Source organism: Varanus komodoensis, unplaced genomic scaffold (assembly GCF_004798865.1).
Source record: "Varanus komodoensis strain SLA01 unplaced genomic scaffold, ASM479886v1 scaffold33, whole genome shotgun sequence".
Taxonomy (NCBI): domain Eukaryota; kingdom Metazoa; phylum Chordata; class Lepidosauria; order Squamata; family Varanidae; genus Varanus; species Varanus komodoensis.
Window position 1 is genome coordinate 3773144 of NW_025335817.1, and position 18155 is coordinate 3791298.

The 18155-nt window shown below is 46.1% G+C and overlaps 1 protein-coding gene across 3 annotated transcripts in view; it reads left to right on the forward strand.

The window, feature by feature from the left end:
* The first annotated feature begins 201 nt into the window (after positions 1–201).
* ZNF280D (zinc finger protein 280D) overlaps positions 202–18155 on the forward strand; it is a 30081-nt gene continuing 12127 nt past the window's right edge. Inside the window, exons 1-13 of one of the 3 annotated variants that reach the window (XM_044438748.1) lie at positions 202–377; positions 2822–2973; positions 4587–4652; positions 4748–5037; positions 8257–8350; positions 10036–10176; positions 11713–11816; positions 12837–13063; positions 14373–14530; positions 15324–15424; positions 15521–15667; positions 16202–16336; positions 17304–17581. In XM_044438748.1, coding sequence (XP_044294683.1) covers positions 2829–2973; positions 4587–4652; positions 4748–5037; positions 8257–8350; positions 10036–10176; positions 11713–11816; positions 12837–13063; positions 14373–14530; positions 15324–15424; positions 15521–15667; positions 16202–16336; positions 17304–17581 — 1886 coding nt within the window. In that variant the 5' untranslated portion in view covers positions 202–377; positions 2822–2828. Of the gene's footprint in view, positions 378–2821; positions 2974–4586; positions 4653–4747; positions 5038–8256; positions 8351–10035; positions 10177–11712; positions 11817–12836; positions 13064–14372; positions 14531–15323; positions 15425–15520; positions 15668–16201; positions 16337–17303; positions 17582–18155 lie in introns of those variants that run through there. The other 2 variants (XM_044438747.1, XM_044438749.1) reach the window with 2 other exon arrangements.

Genomic DNA, 18155 nt, shown 5'->3' on the forward strand with positions numbered 1-18155 from the left:
GGCCGGGGAGGCCTCTCGCTCGGCTGCTAGCCAGGCCGGGCCGCAGGCGACGCCCGGCGGGAAGCCTTCCCGGCGCGGGCGCGCGAAGGGGCCGGGGCTGCCGCGGCCTCTCGCCGCCCGCAGCATCCTTGCCCCGCGCCGGCCTGGCTGAGGGGCAGCCGGCGCCGGCCTCGCCTCTCCTGCCCAGGGCACGTGCCCTTGAGGGCACTTAGTCTCGTCTCGCTCTCCCTGACAGGGCCGGGCCGGGGCTCCCGGAGCAGGGCAGCCGGCCCCATGGGAGCCTAGCGGGCGAGTCGCCTGGAAGACTCCTCCGTCCCGCGGCCGGCGTTCGGCGTCGAGGGCGCGCGGCGCACGCACCCGCCTCGCCTCGCCTCAAGGTAACCTCCCCTGGGCAGACCCGCGCCCGGTGCGGATGCGCCAGGCTGCCCCAGCAAACGCGATTCGGGGTGCAGTGGCTGGGGATGCTGGGAGCTGTAGGACTTCCTTCTGTCTGGGTGTGATAGGCTGCACCTTCCTTGGATCAGGCAGCAGCATTACCTCCACAGGATGGGGTTTCCTATTCTTGCACCCCTTTTTCTTGGGTGGTAATGGTAAAGTTCCTGGCACTTTGAAACCTTAGATTTGTGTTGCACCTGGACAGAGAAACGGGGTTAATTTCTGGCTACAAACCAGGATTATTGTTTGGTATTGAACCACTGACTGGTCTGAGGTTTGGATGCAGCATGAAACATACCCAGGGAGCTTGTGTGGAGGAAGGCAAGGAAAGAAGCTGCAGTGTGTATGTAGGAGCCATTTTGAATATTCAAACCACAGTTTACCTAGTCTTCCAAAATCTGGTTAGCAAAGGTCGTGCAAAGTTTAAACAACCTTTGTATAATCTATGGCTGGCTCTAAGAATGGTGCAATCCTCACACAGCCCTTGTTGCCTGAATTTGTACAACATGACAAGCTGCAGCCACTGGTTGAATATTCAAAAACAGCCCAGCATGTGCCATGGTTCATCATGGCTTAACAAACTGTAGCATTTTGTTTGAGAAAGTCCTTTGCTTTAGCAACATATTCTTAAGCATATTGAAGTTCCAAAACTCCAGGGTTTTGTTTTGTTTTTGGCAAACACATGCTCATTTTGATTTAATTTCTTGTATACCTTGTGAAGACTGAAGGTGTCATGAGCAGCCTCAGTCATGATTTGTTCAAATGTTTTCAAATTCTCATAGAAATGGGAGTTCACCTGATTTTTAATAAAAGCTGTTGTTTTCCATAAAATGACTGCCAATTTGGGTAATCCCCAATTAAAACATTTTCTTCAATTGAAAGGGGATCCTTATTTACTGGAAAGTTAAATTTTCTTTTTCTACAAACTTGTGTGAAAGTTCCAGCAGCATTATTTAGAAGCCTACATATGTTTTCTTTAAAGTCTTGGGAAACACTTTCTTCCATACTTAATTTCTCAGACCATTAGGATTCAGTGATGTGCCAAGTGTTCATTGTTTATCTTTTATATCCTGCCTTTGCTCCTTTCAAGAAACTCAAAACAGCCGACATGATTCCCCTCCTCTCTGTCTTATTTTCACAACTACAGCCCTGTTAGGTAGCTTGGGCTAAGAGTCTATGACTTGACCTACTGAGCTGCATGGCTGAGTGGGGACTAGAACCCAACTTGCCTGAGTCCCAGTCCTGCACTCTTAACCCCTACACTGCAGTGGTTCTCTTTGATTTACAGCAGGAAGAGCCTTTTCAGTGGCATTGCCAGATGTGTGGAATGCTTTCCCGTGAAAGTCTTCCTTATGTTTGTTTTTGGTCTCTTTAGATGTATAAATGCTCAGTTTATCCTGAAGGCCTCAGCTGGAAATAGGATTTGACTTTTGCTCTGCATTAGTATTACTGTTTTAAATTATTTTACTTTGCTTTGCCACTGTCAAGGATATCATTTAATGGCACTGTGGATATTCCCTTGAAATACAAAGTGCTCATGCAAGGAAAATGATCATATGTGAAGCAGCTCTTAGACTAATCATGACTGTTCATAGACTTAATTTACCTATGGAAATGGAGAAAAATCAGGCGCAAGAGCAAAACAATGGAACAAGGCCACAGGGCATTCAGTAGGAAGAGTAGAAGGTTAGCAGGAGGAGTTTGCATGGAATCAGAGCAATTTGAAGTCACAGGTCAGAAGGCAAGTAGCAGTTGATTAAAATCTGGGAAACAGATGAGGAGTGAAAGTAGGAGGTGGGTTTTTGGAGAAGCAACAACTGGCTGCCAGAAGATGACCCTTCCCCAAAACATTCTTGAAACTGTAATGTGTTGGATGCTGAATGCCACCATTCTGGATGACTGCTTTCTTCCATCCAGAAAGGGGTGCCATTCTGAGTGGAAGCAAGGTTTGTGGGGCCATTGCTAGAGATAGAATTGAGTCTGTCCCTGAAACACATTTTCCTACAGTATCTGGAACTGCATTCTTCAGGGTTTTCAGTTTTAACAATAACAGCCTGCATGTTCGTTCCTTGTAACAGGGATAGGAGAGGCTAGAGTGACTGCCAGTCAGAACAGGTGGCACTGGAGGGCTGGCCTGGGGCACTGAACTGCAATGTTCAAACAATAGTAGGGATTTGACTGGATTTTCACCCCTTCCCTTGCCTCATCCCACTGTCATTGTGGTAAATGTATGTTGCTACAGTTCCCAGGAATTCTGTCTTGCTCTCTTTCCAATCAGTAATATCTGGGGTTCAGTTTTATGTGTGTGAGTTTTTTCAAAGCATTTACTTGTCAATAAACTAGAGAAAACTGTACATTTCACACATTGCTGCTTTTTATTGTCTAGTGCCACAATGGCAGAGCTTTTTATGGAATGTGAAGAGGAAGAGCTTGAGCCATGGCAACAAAAAGCAAAACCAATTGTTGTGGATGACGACGACGACGACGACGAACCCATCTTTGTTGGGGAGATCTTGAGCTCCAAGCCAACCAATACCTGTAAGGTGGCAGTTTGCAGTATTTTAGTGAGCAGACTCACTAGGTTTTTGAACTGGTGAAATGATAGATTGTAGCTTTGCATTCAATATTGACCCTCTTCTACAGCATTGGAGTGCTGTCAGTGAAAGCCTCAAAAGCAAATGAGTGCAGGATTGTATGGAATACATTTATATGGGCATCTGTTTCACTGGAAATACTTGGATATTCTTTCCCATTATTTGTACTTCCTTCTTCAGAGAGTGTTAGTTCAGAAAGGCGAGTTTCTAGATATATTTGTGCCATTCTCCCCAGTTGTTTCTTCCCTGATGTTAATGTCAAGCCAGAACAATCTAGGAAATGTGAAAACAAAAGCATGACCGCTGGCTACAGTATCTGTGATGTTCTTAGACTTTTCAGTTGGCTGCAGCTGCTTGCATACATAGTCAGCTAAAAATGTAAGAAAAATATTGATGTTCTAATTGCATTAAAGATTGAGTTAAGGGTCTGAAGTGCAGCTACAACCTAACACAATTGCCTGGCAACCGAACATGCCTGACACATCTTGAAACTGTTCAGTGTTTATACTGTTCCTCATACCTTGCCCGATGTTGAATGCTACCATGCCAGGTGACCATTTCCTTTCACCCAGCCTATATATAAAGGGTATGATCTCAATTGATAGTTAAGTTTGTGGGACCATCACTGGGGTCAGAATAGAGTCATTTCCCAGAAATAGTTATGTGGTTACTGAGCAGCTACCAGAATGTAATTCAACTTGATCTTACCTATGATTACTTGGAATAACCCTGCTCACTTCAAGACATAGTTTTACATGTGTGTGTACAGGATTGCAGCTTGACTTGACCCTTCAGATAAAGGCTTACAAAGCAAGCTTGGTCAGTGATAGGTTGGTCAGCCCAGGGTCTACTCTGAAGATTCTCTGTTGGAACAAAATCGCTCCCTAAACAGATTGCATCTGCGGGTGTGTGCTTGCATGTGTGCAGAGAAATATAAAGGCAAATCCTAGGAGATGCTTGCAAGAACCCTATTACTTGGCTGCATGGGTCTTGGTTTGACAGAAGTATTGGGGATCTTGCAAAGGTAGCTCTTTAAGGCAAGCAAAACACCAGGCAAACCTTAAGGCTGCTCTGGATTAGTTTGTACGTGCAGGCTGCCCTCACGCCAGTGCTTTGGGCTCACAGGGCTTGCTCCCAAGCTCATGCAGGTGTGCCAGTCATTTCTCGTGGAAAGGGCTGCCACCAGTTCAAGTTCACTGGAAGCATCCCATGCACCTAAAGCTGCAGTTCTATACCCGCTGATCTGGGTACACACACATAGGATTGTGCTGTCAGGAGACTGCCTTTCTTGAGTAAGGGACTTGCCTGAAGCATTTTTTAGTTAAAGAGGGTCACTGAACTGGGTTTGGGAACTAGATTCCTGGGAGCAATTGGAGGGATTTTGGCTGCTGTTTCTAGCCTTGCTAAGACTACAGAACTGAAACGAGTTGGTGCACATTCATAGTGGGGAATACCTATCTTTGTTTGCATTATTTCCAAATGTTCCTGGGAGTATATTTTATTTCACCTTTGTATTAGAAATAATGAATGCACTTGAAACATATTTCCTTTTGACAGATATATTGAACAGAGTCAGCCCCAGTTCGCCACGTATTGGAATGCAGAATGGTGTACCAAAAAGAGGTATTACGCTCCCAAAATGGCAGCTTAAAAATTGATCTCCTTCCCATGTGCATGTGGCAGTATGTAACAGCATATTCCGTAATTCTGTGTGGCAGGTGCTGTGGCTGTTTCTCCCGGGTTTCGTTCTGCAACGAGACCTGCAGCCAGCACTCTCGCCGTTCAGCCACAGCCAAGAGCCAGCAACGTCCCGGGAGCCTCACAAGCACTGCAGAGGCCTCTTTCTGCTTGTTCATCACCACAGGAGACAGCCAAGTCAAGTGCTGGAGCACCTCTGCCAGTTAGTAGATCTGCCACATCATCGAGGAACCTCAGCATCCCAGCACTGACTCAGGCTGCATCCAGGCCGGTGGCCACGGTGACTGCGCAACCAGCAGCACTAAATCGGGTAGATATTGTCCCTCTTGTGTTACCCAGAGAGAGTGTGTGCTTGTTTACCTGAAAGTTACTGAGCCGTGTTGATGTGCCCCACCCACTGAAGGCTTTGTGGCTCACGTGGGGGGTTTTAATAATGTAGCAGACTTTGCTTGAAACTTGGCACACACAGAGCAGTCCTGGACTGCAAGCTGAACATTGAAATCTTGAAGTGTCCTCTTTAAATAAAAAGAGAAGGAGCATTCATTGCCTTTAGGATGATGATAACTTGCCGTTAATAACTTTTCACACAGTTTACGTAGCTGCAAGAGCTGTCCTGCACTGAAGGAAACACTTCTGATTCACTGAAAAAGATCCCCCTGGTTTGTTAGGTCATAGATTTAAAAATCAGCAATAATTTTTAATACACAGTCTCATCTGAAGGTGTTCTCCTGCACAGCTGGGGCACTGGTTTCCTGTATGATACCTGCTGTGGAAGCTGTGGGCGTCACCTGATGTCAGAGCTGCCAGCTTCAGGAGCCCGGTGCGCCACAATTCCTTGCCTCAGCCTGCTTGTCTTTCCCCAAGGACAAATTTCCCTTCCTGTATGCACTGCAGGGCATGAGGAAGTGCATGGGTGCCTGCTTCCCATTGGGAACAGTGAAGTGCAGCCCCTGCCGGAAGTCTTTTCTGAGGCTTGCGAGGCAGGAAGGAGTGAAGCCGGAATAGTGAGGGTTGCTTTCAGGCAAGCTTGTTAACTGTCATTTATGCTCATGAAGTGAGACCGTGGTCAACACGTGTTTGTAAAATGGTGGAAAAGTTGCAGGAATTACAACTGTAGCCATGGTTCCTGTGCAGGACTCTTTGGCTGCAATGCTTTGCGTGTTTACTGAGGAGTAAGCTGCTTTGAATCCAGACCTTTCCATGGATTTAATTGAGCAAGTTTTGTGCAGTCCTTATCTTAGTTCTATGCTTTGGGTTGATGTTGTGCGGTACTTTGTAATCTAATAGGATGAAATAACAGAAATGCTTCAGAAACATGAACATAAACAGTGAGTTTTGCTTCTGAGCAAACATGCATAGAGTATTTTACAGGGAAATTCTGTACCCACTTTCTTGGGAATAAGTCCCATTGCACTCTGTGGCTCTTCACTTTGAGTACATGAGTATAGGGTTACACCATTAAAGTAGTAATGTTTAAGTACCTAAATACAACTTGTGATTTATTTAAGATGTAATGCAAAGCATCCTTTCTGAGCGGTAAGAAACTCTGGTTGAATTGGATTTTGCAACTGGCTAATAAATGATACTGTTTGGCTAGTTAATTCAGTCACAATTTGTGGACCACTTAATTAGCTTCATGCCATGTTGTGGGATTAAGGGCATTGTTCCAGGACGCAGCATGGGAAATGATAGAAAGCTGAGAAGCAGAGTTAGTAGTGGGGAGACCAAGCTGAGGGATGGGAACTGTCCATTGGGAATGAGGAGCCAAGGTATCCAGTGCCGCCATAAACGATGATCATGAAAGTGGACCCTTGTTGTGCATGCTTTGTTTCTATGAGTGCCTTGGCTGGGGTTGTACTTGAGCTGGTTACAGCTCCTCTGGGATGTCAATTGAATGTCACTGAAGCAGGAAGGCATTCAAGTGAAGCATCGTCCTGGCACCAGCGGTTTCATGCTTGAGCATTGGCTACCTGTGAATAGGCCTGTTCCAGAGGGCTCTCGTGGTTGAGTCAGACCTAGTTGGGTTTGTGTGATTGTAAAATGGGTAATTCTGTGCAGATGTATTATTACATCTCCAAACTCACCCATATGGTGGTTTATGAAGATTAAAATCTGACATACAGTACAAGATCATAATCTAGCACTCTAACATACAAAATATATGTTAAAATAAATTTGTTAAATATTAAACAGTTTTAAAATGACCAGCAATTACGAGTCTTGGGACCCATTTTAAAAGACTTATCATATGCTGTCACATGCCTAAAAGTAGAGGAAAGTGACGCAGGGGCCAAAAAAATGTCAATTTGGTCCTAGGCGGACCTCACTGTGGAGAGTGTTGCATAATTGAACTGTCATCAAGCAGGCCCTCTCCCCTCTCGCCATGTTCTAAATATCCCTTGGAGGATGCACTTGCAGGCAGTTTTAGATGAAATCTTAGCTTATAGGTAGGTTCATGTCAGGAAAGCCACTCCGTCAGGTGCCTTCAGTCCTGCGCTGTATAAGGCTTGATAGGTCAAGACCTGAACCTTGAATTGGGCTTGGGAAATGTACAAGCAGCCAGTGCCGTTGGGCCAGAATTGGTATTGCATGTTCAGACTGTTTGGTTCCTGTTACCAGCCTGAGCACTGCATTCTGCAGATGCTGCAGCATCCAAATTGTCTTCAGAGGCAGCCCATACGCTTGTACATTACAATAATCTTAACTTTTGCATAGTTCAATAGAATGGATCCTCGCTCTAAAATTCAGCACCCTTGTAGGGGAGACAAGAAAAAGGGAAGGAATGTGGGGACAGGCATGAATTGGGAAGTGATAGATGGTACTTTCCAGCTGTGTAAATGAAGGCAGGGTTGCAGGCTCAGATGCAACACCCAGATGTGTTCAGCAGTGGCTCTCATCCCTAGTCCAGCATGGCTGTCAGGTGTGAAGGTTCCCAGTTTAGGGAAGATTAGGGCATAGGAATAACGGAGCTGTACCGACGGCTTCATGAACATGGTGGGATTTGAGAAGGGATCTGAAGTAGGTAAGCATGGGCAAGCAGGCAGCTTGAGAGGACATTTTGAACATATGAAGCAGCAAGAGAACGGCTGGAATCTTGAGGGTGAATGAGCCCTTTGAAAGGGGCAGGGTGATGGAGGAGAACTCATAAACAGGGATACGTGTTAGAGGATGGGGCAAAGCATGAGCAGTCTTTGGCGTTTAGATGCTGACTGAAATTTGCAATAGCTGTTGCACATTGTGCTGGCTTAGACCTTTAGAGCAAGGAAAAATTTCTCAGCAGAAATTGCGAGGCATTTTTAGCAGAAATCTGAAATTGTATTAAAGCTTGGTTGATTTGCTGATTCAGCTCAAGAAATGTGCATCCCTCCTAATTTTGGATCTCTTAAAAAAAAAAAAACTGTTGAATGTATGCTTCGCAAGTGAGCACTGAATAAAAATGGGGAAAGTGTGTTTGTTTAAAAAAACGGTAGTCCAAAAAATGCTCCCTACAAGGGAGGTGTAGCTGAGCTAATTAATGAATTCGTTACAGGTTCCACCAAATAACACTTCAGGCGTAGCCTATAGCTTAAGGCAAGATGTGGGAGGGTCCCAATGCCAAAGCGGATCAGCAGTGAATACAGCAGGTATGTCTAAGAACATTTTCAGAGCTTAGAATTACGTTAGTAGCAAAGATCAGTTCTTAATTGTAAGGCATGAAACAGCTTAAAGCATTATCAAAGCATTACCAAAACAATAAGTTCAATTTATTATCCTATTCATTAGAAAGTGCCTAAAGGCAGAAATTGCATTTGCACTTATACATTACTTGAAGCCATCGTACATATTGGCATTATGCCATTGGCTTCACTTTCTCATAAGGCTTTGGAATGCTATTTTCAGTATGTTATGAGTTTCATTAACACAGTAGAAAGTACTACAAAATCCAAAAACAATAGCTCTGTTCCACACTCGAGTGCAGGGCATGATTCCATAAGGGCACTGATGGGTGCATTCTGCCTTGGATAAGTGATGGTGATATGCTGAGATCATATCACCAGATATGTTGCAGCCCGAGCACTTTTGCTGTCCACTGTGTCCCTCTTGAGACCAAGACAGCAAACTTCTTGTCTCAACTTTGATAATGCTGGCTGCTGAGGAAGGCATTTGCTGGGCTCCTCCCTAATGGTTTTGCTGCTTTTGTCATGCAGATGCCACAGAATGATGTGGGGCAGTTCTCATTATCCTCCAGAGAGCTTTGTTGTGTTCCCTCCAGTCCCCACCTCAACAAGAATGAAATGGCTGGAGAAGTCCAGTTCCGTGCCATTGCTATGTGGATAGATATCTTTTCATCAAACCAGGGTCCTGCAGCCTCAGTGCTGCCCTGATATGGCTGGGAACTGGACATGGAAAAGTTGGTGGAGACTGAAGGAAGGATGATGGCCCAGGTATTGTGAACTGGGGTCTGTCCTCAGTCATGAAGTATGGAGGGCTTCTGAACCTGTTAACAGGTTGTTGCCAGGAACACTTCAACTTGCAGTGGCAGCCTGCTTTGTAAGGGTCAGCCCAGCTGCTGGGTTTCTCCCTTCAGAAGGCTGCGAAGCCTCGCCATTTGCTCTGCATGGGAGAGCCTCTGACCACTCAGATGCTTCAGCTGGGGCTGAGCAGAGCAGTCTCCGACCACTGAGGGGGTGGATGGGAAGACACATGGCCTTGAACCAGTCCCTGCCCCAATGCTTCTGCTGCCTTCACAACCCCTCAACAGATTGAGGTCTGCTTGCTCCCTTGAAGTTCGTAAGGGCTCTCGATTCAGATGCTGGTGCCCACCCAGTAATGTTACAGGCATATCTAGTTGCGTGGTTCTGTCTGAAACAAACCCTTGCGTTTCTGTTGATGCATGACGGCATGTATGTCCTAAGGCTGATAAGTAATCTAATGTAATTTAGTGGATTACCATTTTTGTGGTGTATGTGACTGGAATTCATACCATTCTAGGATGTTGATCTGCACACAGGTGGTTGGTCCAGGGTGAAGTGCTCTGACTCCGGAGCAGTAGAGCTCCTCCTGCATTTAACACCCTTAAAGCACCCTACTTTCAGGGTGGGAGCTTCTCTGAATGCCAGGAAGTTTCAGAGTAGCCCTTTGACAATGGAGCACCTGACATTAGAGTACTGATCTACCGAAGAGAGAAAGAGAAGGTTTATTTGGATACTTTTAAGGATCAGAATGACCAATCTAGAATTTGAGGTACCAGAGGAATGAGCAGCAATTACGTGTGCAGTGTGTTAAACAATGAAAACGAAGGTATGCTTAATTTGTCAACTGCCTCTAGGTTTGTCCAAACGTCCTTCAACTTCTGAAGCTAGTAGTATAACCCCGAAAAAGGCCAAGGCCAATGAAACAAGATCTGGAAGTGAATCACCTGTCTCGCCTTCAGTTAAATCTCCAAGTGAGACCTCATCAGTTCAGAAAGGTAAGATAAGTTGTATTGCCCCAGCAATTAAATGCGTGCATTATTTCAGTGTGGAGATGTAACACGGGGAACTGCCAGTGCTGGGCTCAACACATCTGCCCTGCCCGGAAGCACTGCAGGGATTGCCCCGGGCACCTCTTCATGCAGAGCCATGGCCACAGCTCAGAAGCATGGTCTTAAGTCAAGATGGGTGCCAAGACCAAGGGACAGACTGACCGTTGGTAGTAGTTTCATGTCCCCTTACACTGTACTGGGTGGAGAAACTGTCCCTATTCTAGGCCAAAAATCCAAATAAAGGTAACAATTTGGTAGGGACTGTTTGTTTCCCGTCTTCAGATAAGTTTTCTGGAACAATAGAGGAAGTGACCGCAAGACTTTGTGCGGAGGATGTGTGGCCTGCGGGCCTCTAGAGGTCACTAGATTGCAAGTTACATCTTGCCTCACCAGTTGGGGCTGATGTGAATTGCAGTCCAACATCACCTGGAGAGCCACATGCTCTGCATCCTTGTTACATACCCATGACTGTGTGCCTGGTGAGCTTCAGCCCCCGAAAGGCCAGCAGTGGATGTTGTTTGTGTCCGTTAAGACTATAACAGGGTGAGGACTGCGTTCGGAAGGAGTAGAGCCCTTTCCCTGGTTTGGGCCCACAGACACATTCAGAAATCTGAGGAAGTGCTGTGGGCACCACCACACAAAGCCTGATCTGTGGATTGCTGCTTTGGGGTGTGCCTGTCAAATATATGCACCCTGTCCTGTGCCTCATTCAGCAAAACCTTTGATGTTGTGTCTGTTGGAAACAGCAACGTCTCTTTCACAAGGGTTTGTGTAATTTGGTGAATTGCTGGTGCTGCAACACCACCACAAAATAGCTCAAGCGCATGTTTTGGCCATACCCAGTGGTTGCTTCTTTTGGGGAGGAGTTTACAAGGCATAATGTACTGGACAGTTCTTGATACTGATGTGCAGATTTAAAGTAATTAGGTGCATCATCAAAATTAACAAAAAAGGGAGAGATGGATTATCTGCACCCATTTTGACAGCTAAAAGAGATACTAGAGAATTGGAAGGACAAACATCTTGAAATGCAATGCACTGAGGACTTCAACCCTTTCAATATATGAATGGATGGTGTATAGATAACACCTTCAAATGGATATTCATTTGGCTATTTGGTCTACTTTTGTTGTAGCCTATGTATAATTGCTAGAAAGTAGTATGCTTTTCATTCAAATTCATGTACATTTATTAGTAAAACAAGAAACAATACCAGTAAATGGGCTTCTGAAGGCACCATGTTGTGCATGCCTCACTGAAGGGACCCACAAGAGCCGTGTTGGCAATTCTTGCTCTAAAATTACATCAGCTTGGAAACAAATTGCATGGAAGGAAGTGCCACTGCAGCAAGAGAGTTCTGGATGCAACAGATCAGCCACAGCAATAAGTCCAAAGCAAGTTACTAGCCCACAGTTTTATTAGTACAACTGAAAAAAAAATGTATCCAATCACATGGGATAACACCTCTTTTTCCTTGTACAGGTATTACATCAAGCAATGTTAAAAATGGGGCCCCATTTCCACAAGCGTGTCCAAAGTGTAATATTCATTTCAATCTTTTGGAGCCATTAAAAAATCACATAAAGGTAATAACATGCAGTTATAAATGTGATACTGGTGTGAATGCATTTTAAAAGAGACAAATACTGCCAGGTTGTCTTCCTGCTATGCACTGAAAGTTATCTTCTAAAAGCAAAGATAACACAATACACAATTAAGATTATAACTAATGTATGTATTTGTATGTGTATTTTTATGGTTCCTTCTAATTTGCATTGCATTAATAATTTTTTTGAATGGTAGAACCTTCAGCTGCGGCATTCTTATTTGGGGTACATATTTCCAGCAAGCGTTGTTGCTGAGTATATTGGAACTCCTAGAGAAAATACATACTTAATTCAACCCACTCTTACTAGCAGAATTGAAGGAAGCCTGGGATAATGTGTCAGTGGGCCAAACCCTGTGCAGCTCGGAACAGCTGTTCAGCAGTCCCGTTTCTTGAAAGCTTTCCAAATTTATGGTAGGCATTTTATGATGGGATCTTCCTTTATACTTGTAATGCTTTGTGCGCATCCCATGAAAAGCAAAGCTGGTATTGCTGTCACGTAATGCATAGCTAACTAAGCAGACAGTTTTAAATCACTGATTGCTTGGGGAGTTTGGGATTCCATCAGGAGTGAGGCTAGCCTTGAGGTGGAATGAAATGTTCTTTAGGTAGCAAGCAGTCACAGGAACACAGGAAGCCCCTTGTACTGAGCCAGGCCACCTGCTCTGTACTGTCTGCACTGACCGGCAGTGGCTCCCCAGGGCCTTGGGCAGATGGCTCCCCAGACCTGTGGCACGGCCAGGGATCGACCCTGGTGCCTTGCACCTGCAAGACACGCACTGTGCCTGGGAGCTCTGGCCCCACCTCTGCCTGCTTGCTCGCCAGTGAGTTTGATGATAAAGGCATTTGATCCACCTCCTGCTCTCTTGTGTATAGCACTTCCTTGAGCTCAAATGAGAGATGCTGGGCGAAGGGCAGATGGATGTCTGTTAGGTTCTGGGTTTGCTTATTTTGAGGGTAAGTTTCATTATGGTCTTTAACGTATTTTTGTTGTCCTCAGTATTGCTGTCCAGATATGGTACATAACTTTCTGGGAACAGCCAAAACGTGCTCTTTGGGTACAACATCTAAAGCTGCTGAAGCAGAGAAAGGAAAACTGATCATGTTGGTTAATGACTTCTATTATGGCAAGCACGAGGGTAATGTCCAGCAGGTGCGTCAGGAGCAGAAGACACATACGACCTTCAAATGTGCTAGCTGCATGAAGCTTCTTAAAAGTAACATCAGGTACTTCCCCTTCTCTTCCTTTCCCCCTCCTTCATTTACATCGCACTTTTTTCTCCTCTGAGGAACCCGGGTCAGCTTCATAGCTCTGTTTTTATCCTCTTGACGGCAACCCTGTGAACCTGCTTGGGCCGAGAGTGAGTGACTGACCCAGAGTCACCCAGCAAGCTCCGTGGCCACGTGGGTACTAGAACCTGAATCTTTCAGGGCACCAGTGCAACATGCTCACCACTACACTGGCTCTCTGCCCTGAGAAATGGGATGAAGGCAAAACTGTAACTTGAGGCCCAGCTTTGCCTGAGTGTAGGTCCCAGTGCCCTTGCAAACATCCCTAGCAATGCCCTTTTCTCTCTCCTTGCAAAGCTGCTCTTACGTTCTTCCATGAAGTGGTGTTCTTCCAGTGCTACATACAGAGTAATCTGAAGAAGTCATTGGAAGATTGAGGGGTTGGTCTGGATTCCTAGACTGGATGTCCTTTTTGAAGAGGAAAAAATAATTCCTGTGGATTATGAGAATGACTGTTTCTCTAGGAGGACTGTCCTTTTTCTTTTGTTTCCAGTATTTATATATCATCCAATGGCAGTGGCCACCTATTTGATGGCTTTAAAAGGGGAATGGACAGATTCCTCAGGGAGAAGAAGACTGTCAAGGGCCCCTAGTCCTGATGGCCACATGATCTCTTCAGTGTCAGAGACAACATGCCTGTGTACACTAGCTGCTGGGGAACATGGACAGGTGAAGGCTGTTGAACTCCTGTCCGACACAAGAGTTTCCCATGAGCAGCCACCTGGCTGATGTGTGAGCAGAATGCATCACACATGGATCCTCGGTCTGGTCCAGCATGGCTTGCCATAAGTTCTGCATGTCCCCTGGGCAGTTTATAAGCAAAGGATTAAAACCATAAAATTCAAAAAATAAAATCTGAAACAAGATAAGGAGTAACAGAATAAAACCTATTCAGTCTATTCAGCATCAACGTAATTATAATTTAGGCATGTAGGAAGCTGCCAAATACTGAATGAGATTCTTAGGTTATCAAGCTTGGCTCTGTGAGGCTTCAGGCAGGATGTGTTTTGAACCGTGCCCAGAGGGGCTGTGGGACTTCTGTGGACAAAGCAGGAGCTCTGCCACTGAGCGACAGCCCCTCCAGTGGTGCCCGGTTACACCAGGGAGGCCCAAGGAGCCTGTTGGCTCTCAGGAGGGCACAGCAGGTACTTCACGGTGCTGCTTGAGATGGCACCTCTCTGCTCCACTCTGCAATTATGGGTTTGGGTGAAATGTCACCGATTTAGCTGTGACCTGTTGCTCTCAGGTTTATGAACCACATGAAGCATCACCTGGAGCTGGAGAAGCAGAACAGTGAGAGTTGGGAAAGCCACACGACCTGCCAGCACTGCTACCGCCAGTTTCCAACACCTTTCCAGCTCCAGTGCCACATTGAAAGTACCCATACCCCTCATGAGTCATCAAGTACGTTTTAAAAAACTCTTTGCTTTGTGGGTGTGGCTGTGTGTGGAGGGGGGAGTTTTTCTTCCCCTGAGGGGCAGAAGAGAATCTTGTTAAGCTGCCATCCAATTCAGCTAGTGACATTTTACCTGCTTGAGTAGGTCCTTGGGTTTCACAGCATATATGAAGTTACTTACAAGAAACCTTTTGTAAAGCAGCTTTGGCCTCTTGATTCACATGGTTCTAAGGGAGCCAAGGGGTTGGAATGTGTAGCCCAGGCATTGATGGGACTCTGCAGCCAGTGAAAGCTGGCCTCCGTCCTGAGGTGGAGGGTGGTTTGGACCAGTGTTGAATCAATTTCTGTATCCAGTGTAAGTGTTCAAGAGCGCTAACTGAAAATTACATGGAAGGAAGTTTTCAAATTCCCAACATGTTAGTCTTCCATGACAAAAGAGCTAAACAGTTTAGACTGGTTGGTTATTCTAAAAAATAAATTAAACTGGCAACTGAGATTGAACCGGAAGCCTGAGGGTCAGTTAGTTCATACAGGGGTGCCTCAGCAGGGACTCTGAGTCTCAGCACTGGCATCAGAGTCTGTGTCCGAATATGGTGGCCAGTCCGAGTGGGGCAGACAGCAGAGCGCACTGCTCCTTCTCTTGAGCAAAGCAGGGTGGATACTGTCGCCCCACTGCGATGGAACCACGTGGGGAAGCTAGTGAAAGGTGTTCCAGAGCCATGTCTGCACTGAAGACTCCTGCGGTTTTGTCCTACTCACTGTCTTGTTTTTAATTTAGCCCTCGTTTCTGCTCTCTTCCAGCTGTTTGTAAGATATGTGAACTTTCCTTTGAATCTGAACAAGTGCTTTTGCAGCACATGAAGGACAATCACAAGCCTGGGGAAATGCCATATGTTTGCCAGGTACCGCAGAGTGTGCATTTTGCACATGCCTTTGGCTGACTTGCTGTGTCTAAGGAACATTACTGCAGCTCAGCCTTTCTCTCTCTTTCTCTCTAGGTGTGCAATTACAGATCGTCGGCATTTGCAGATGTGGAGAAACACTTTAGAGCTATACATGAAAACACTAAAAGTTTGCTCTGTCCATTTTGTCTTAAAGTTATTAAACTTGGGGCACCATATATGCACCACTTTATGAGGCATCAGGTAAGGGTTCATCTGTGGAGTGAGAGGCAAGCAGGCAAGAGGAATGCAAGGCTTCTGTGTGACAGTAACTAGTAACTGGGTTTGTGGCTGCTGGTCCCCCTCCTGCCCCTGAAGAATGCCTGGTATGAATTTAGGTCACAGTGCTAGTTGAGGCTCAACCACAGTGAAGCAGGAAAGGGGCTGCTTGAACTCTTGGCATCTGCTGACCATGGAAGCTCTCACAAATGGCTCAGCTAAGCACATGAAGCTCCGTATGCCGGTTGAAAGGGGATGATAGCCAATTGAAGTAATAAACTACAATCCCCTGGTGAGATGGTGCTTGCAAGAAGAGTTTGATGGCAGGAACAGATTGCAGCTATGTGTAGGGGCATCAATTTTGTATTGCCTTATGTTTTCAAAACCTCTTGCAATCTTAAGCTGCTGTGCCCATGAATTACAGTATTACTGAGGTGAAACTTTGAGATTGCATTGTCATTTTGGCATGAGCTCCTCACTTCATTCTAGCGTCAATGTTTTTACTTTTTCTGCTCAAAGAAAAAGGGAGTGCATCGCTGTGCCAAGTGCCGACTCCAGTTCTTGACATGCAAAGAAAAAATGGAGCATAAGTCTCAGCATCACCGAACATTCAAGAAGCCTGCTCAGTTGGAGGGGCTGCCCCCAGGAACCAAAGTAAGCTGAATGCATCATCTTGTGCAAGTGAGAGACAGTTGGTGATTCAGAGCAAGAGAGGGCTTTGCGTGTGCCCCGGGGATGACTGTTCCCCACCGGCGCTTTGCGGGAGGGCCCCTGCACAGCTGTGCTCTGGGTACTCTTGTGCCCATAGCAGAGGACTCCATGGAGAACCCAGCATCGAAGAGGCAGGCTTCCCAAGGGATTCATTTGCATTGCTTGAGAAGCTAGCTTCCTGCTGGTGAGAACTGCATGCACTGAATCAGGCTGCCTCATTCTGATGATGGCTGCAGTTACATGAGAAAAAATGTGGTTCAGAAAGGAGTATCCATGCAAATATGAAACTGAGTGTATAGGCAGCCTGTTCCCCAAGGATGTGCAATGGTTCAATCCTGAGCAGCTTTTCGCAGTGCTGTAAAAGCTTCTTGTTTGGCAGTTCTTGGGGGCCCAAGTTTAGATCAGCAACCAGGAGATTTAACTTGTCCTGAGTCATTGTCTGTTTTGATGAAAGATGGGGTTGTTACCTGCACTGGCCTTTGTGGAGTGGCAAAATATAAATAAATATAAATATATGAACTGACACATTCCTTCAGGCGTGGCATCCCGGTGGGGTTCCAGCCATCCTTGATTCTGTGACAGTCTTGTCCCAGTGTGTGTGCTCTGTGAGTGAGCAGGTGGGGGCTGCCGGGGCACGTGAGTGCGTGGCATTGCTTTGCTCTGTTTTAGAACAGACACACTGGGAGTGGAAGACGGTCGGCTTTGTGCAGGCTCTGCTGCTACTCAGTTCCTTTGAGAGGGCGAACTGGCTGAGATTGCACAGAGCTGCTCCATCCTGTGCTGCTAGTATATTTTACTTCAAGATGTGTAAAAGTCAGGACTGGCCAAACCAAATGGGAACTCTGTGCAGCAAGATAACCTGTCGTGTTCCTGAAGCCGAGAGAAAGCTTACAAGATCTCCTGCTCCTAGGTTACTATCAGAGCTTCTGTTGGATCTCTTCACCCTGCATCAGCAGCTGCCTCTTCGGTCAGCCCAAATGCATCCACATTGCAGTTGTCTCCTAATGCTAAAGTGACAAACACTAAGACTCCTAGCAAGCCGAACGCAAACAAAGCAAAATCAAAATTGAAGCCGCTGAGTTTGCAAAGAAAGCCGAGTCTGGGGACAGGGAGCAGCAGCAGCAGTACCAGCAGCACCAGCAGTAAAAAAAACAGTAAAATTGCAAACACCGCATTAAATAATCTAAGGTAACTCTTCTAATAACTTTCCAGAGACCTGCTTTGAAAATGAACGAGAGCGAATAAAAGAAGCAGCAGAAGCTTCATTCCTCCACATAGATCGAGTGCATGTGGTTGGTGGCACATTGCTCACCATGAGTTGAAGCTGCTTGGTGAGGTGGGCGTGTCCTGTCTCGGTGACCCCAGCGTGTCGTGCGCTGCCTTGAAGATGCAGCCAGTGCTGGGAGCCTCCCCACTCTGGGGTTCCCTTCCTCTGAAAGGTGGCCTTTCAGAGGCTGTTTTACCATGGATGAGCTGAAGGATTAGAACCGGATGGCTTCAGGCCCAGTCCCAGCACCTGGCATGGGAGGGGGGTGAATGCTTGGCCCTGCTGCGGCTGATACCAGCCTCGCTTCAGTTTCTGTGCACTTCTCTGATTTACTAGCCCTTTGCTGTGTGAGGTTGCTGTGGCCACTGCCATCTTAGCTACTGGGACTTGCCCTTGGTGTAGCCACCCCCTGCTCTTTTCTTTTGCTGGCAGCTAAGGCACTTTTGTGGCTGAGCAAATAATCACAGCTAAGCATAGCATGTATTATTATTATTA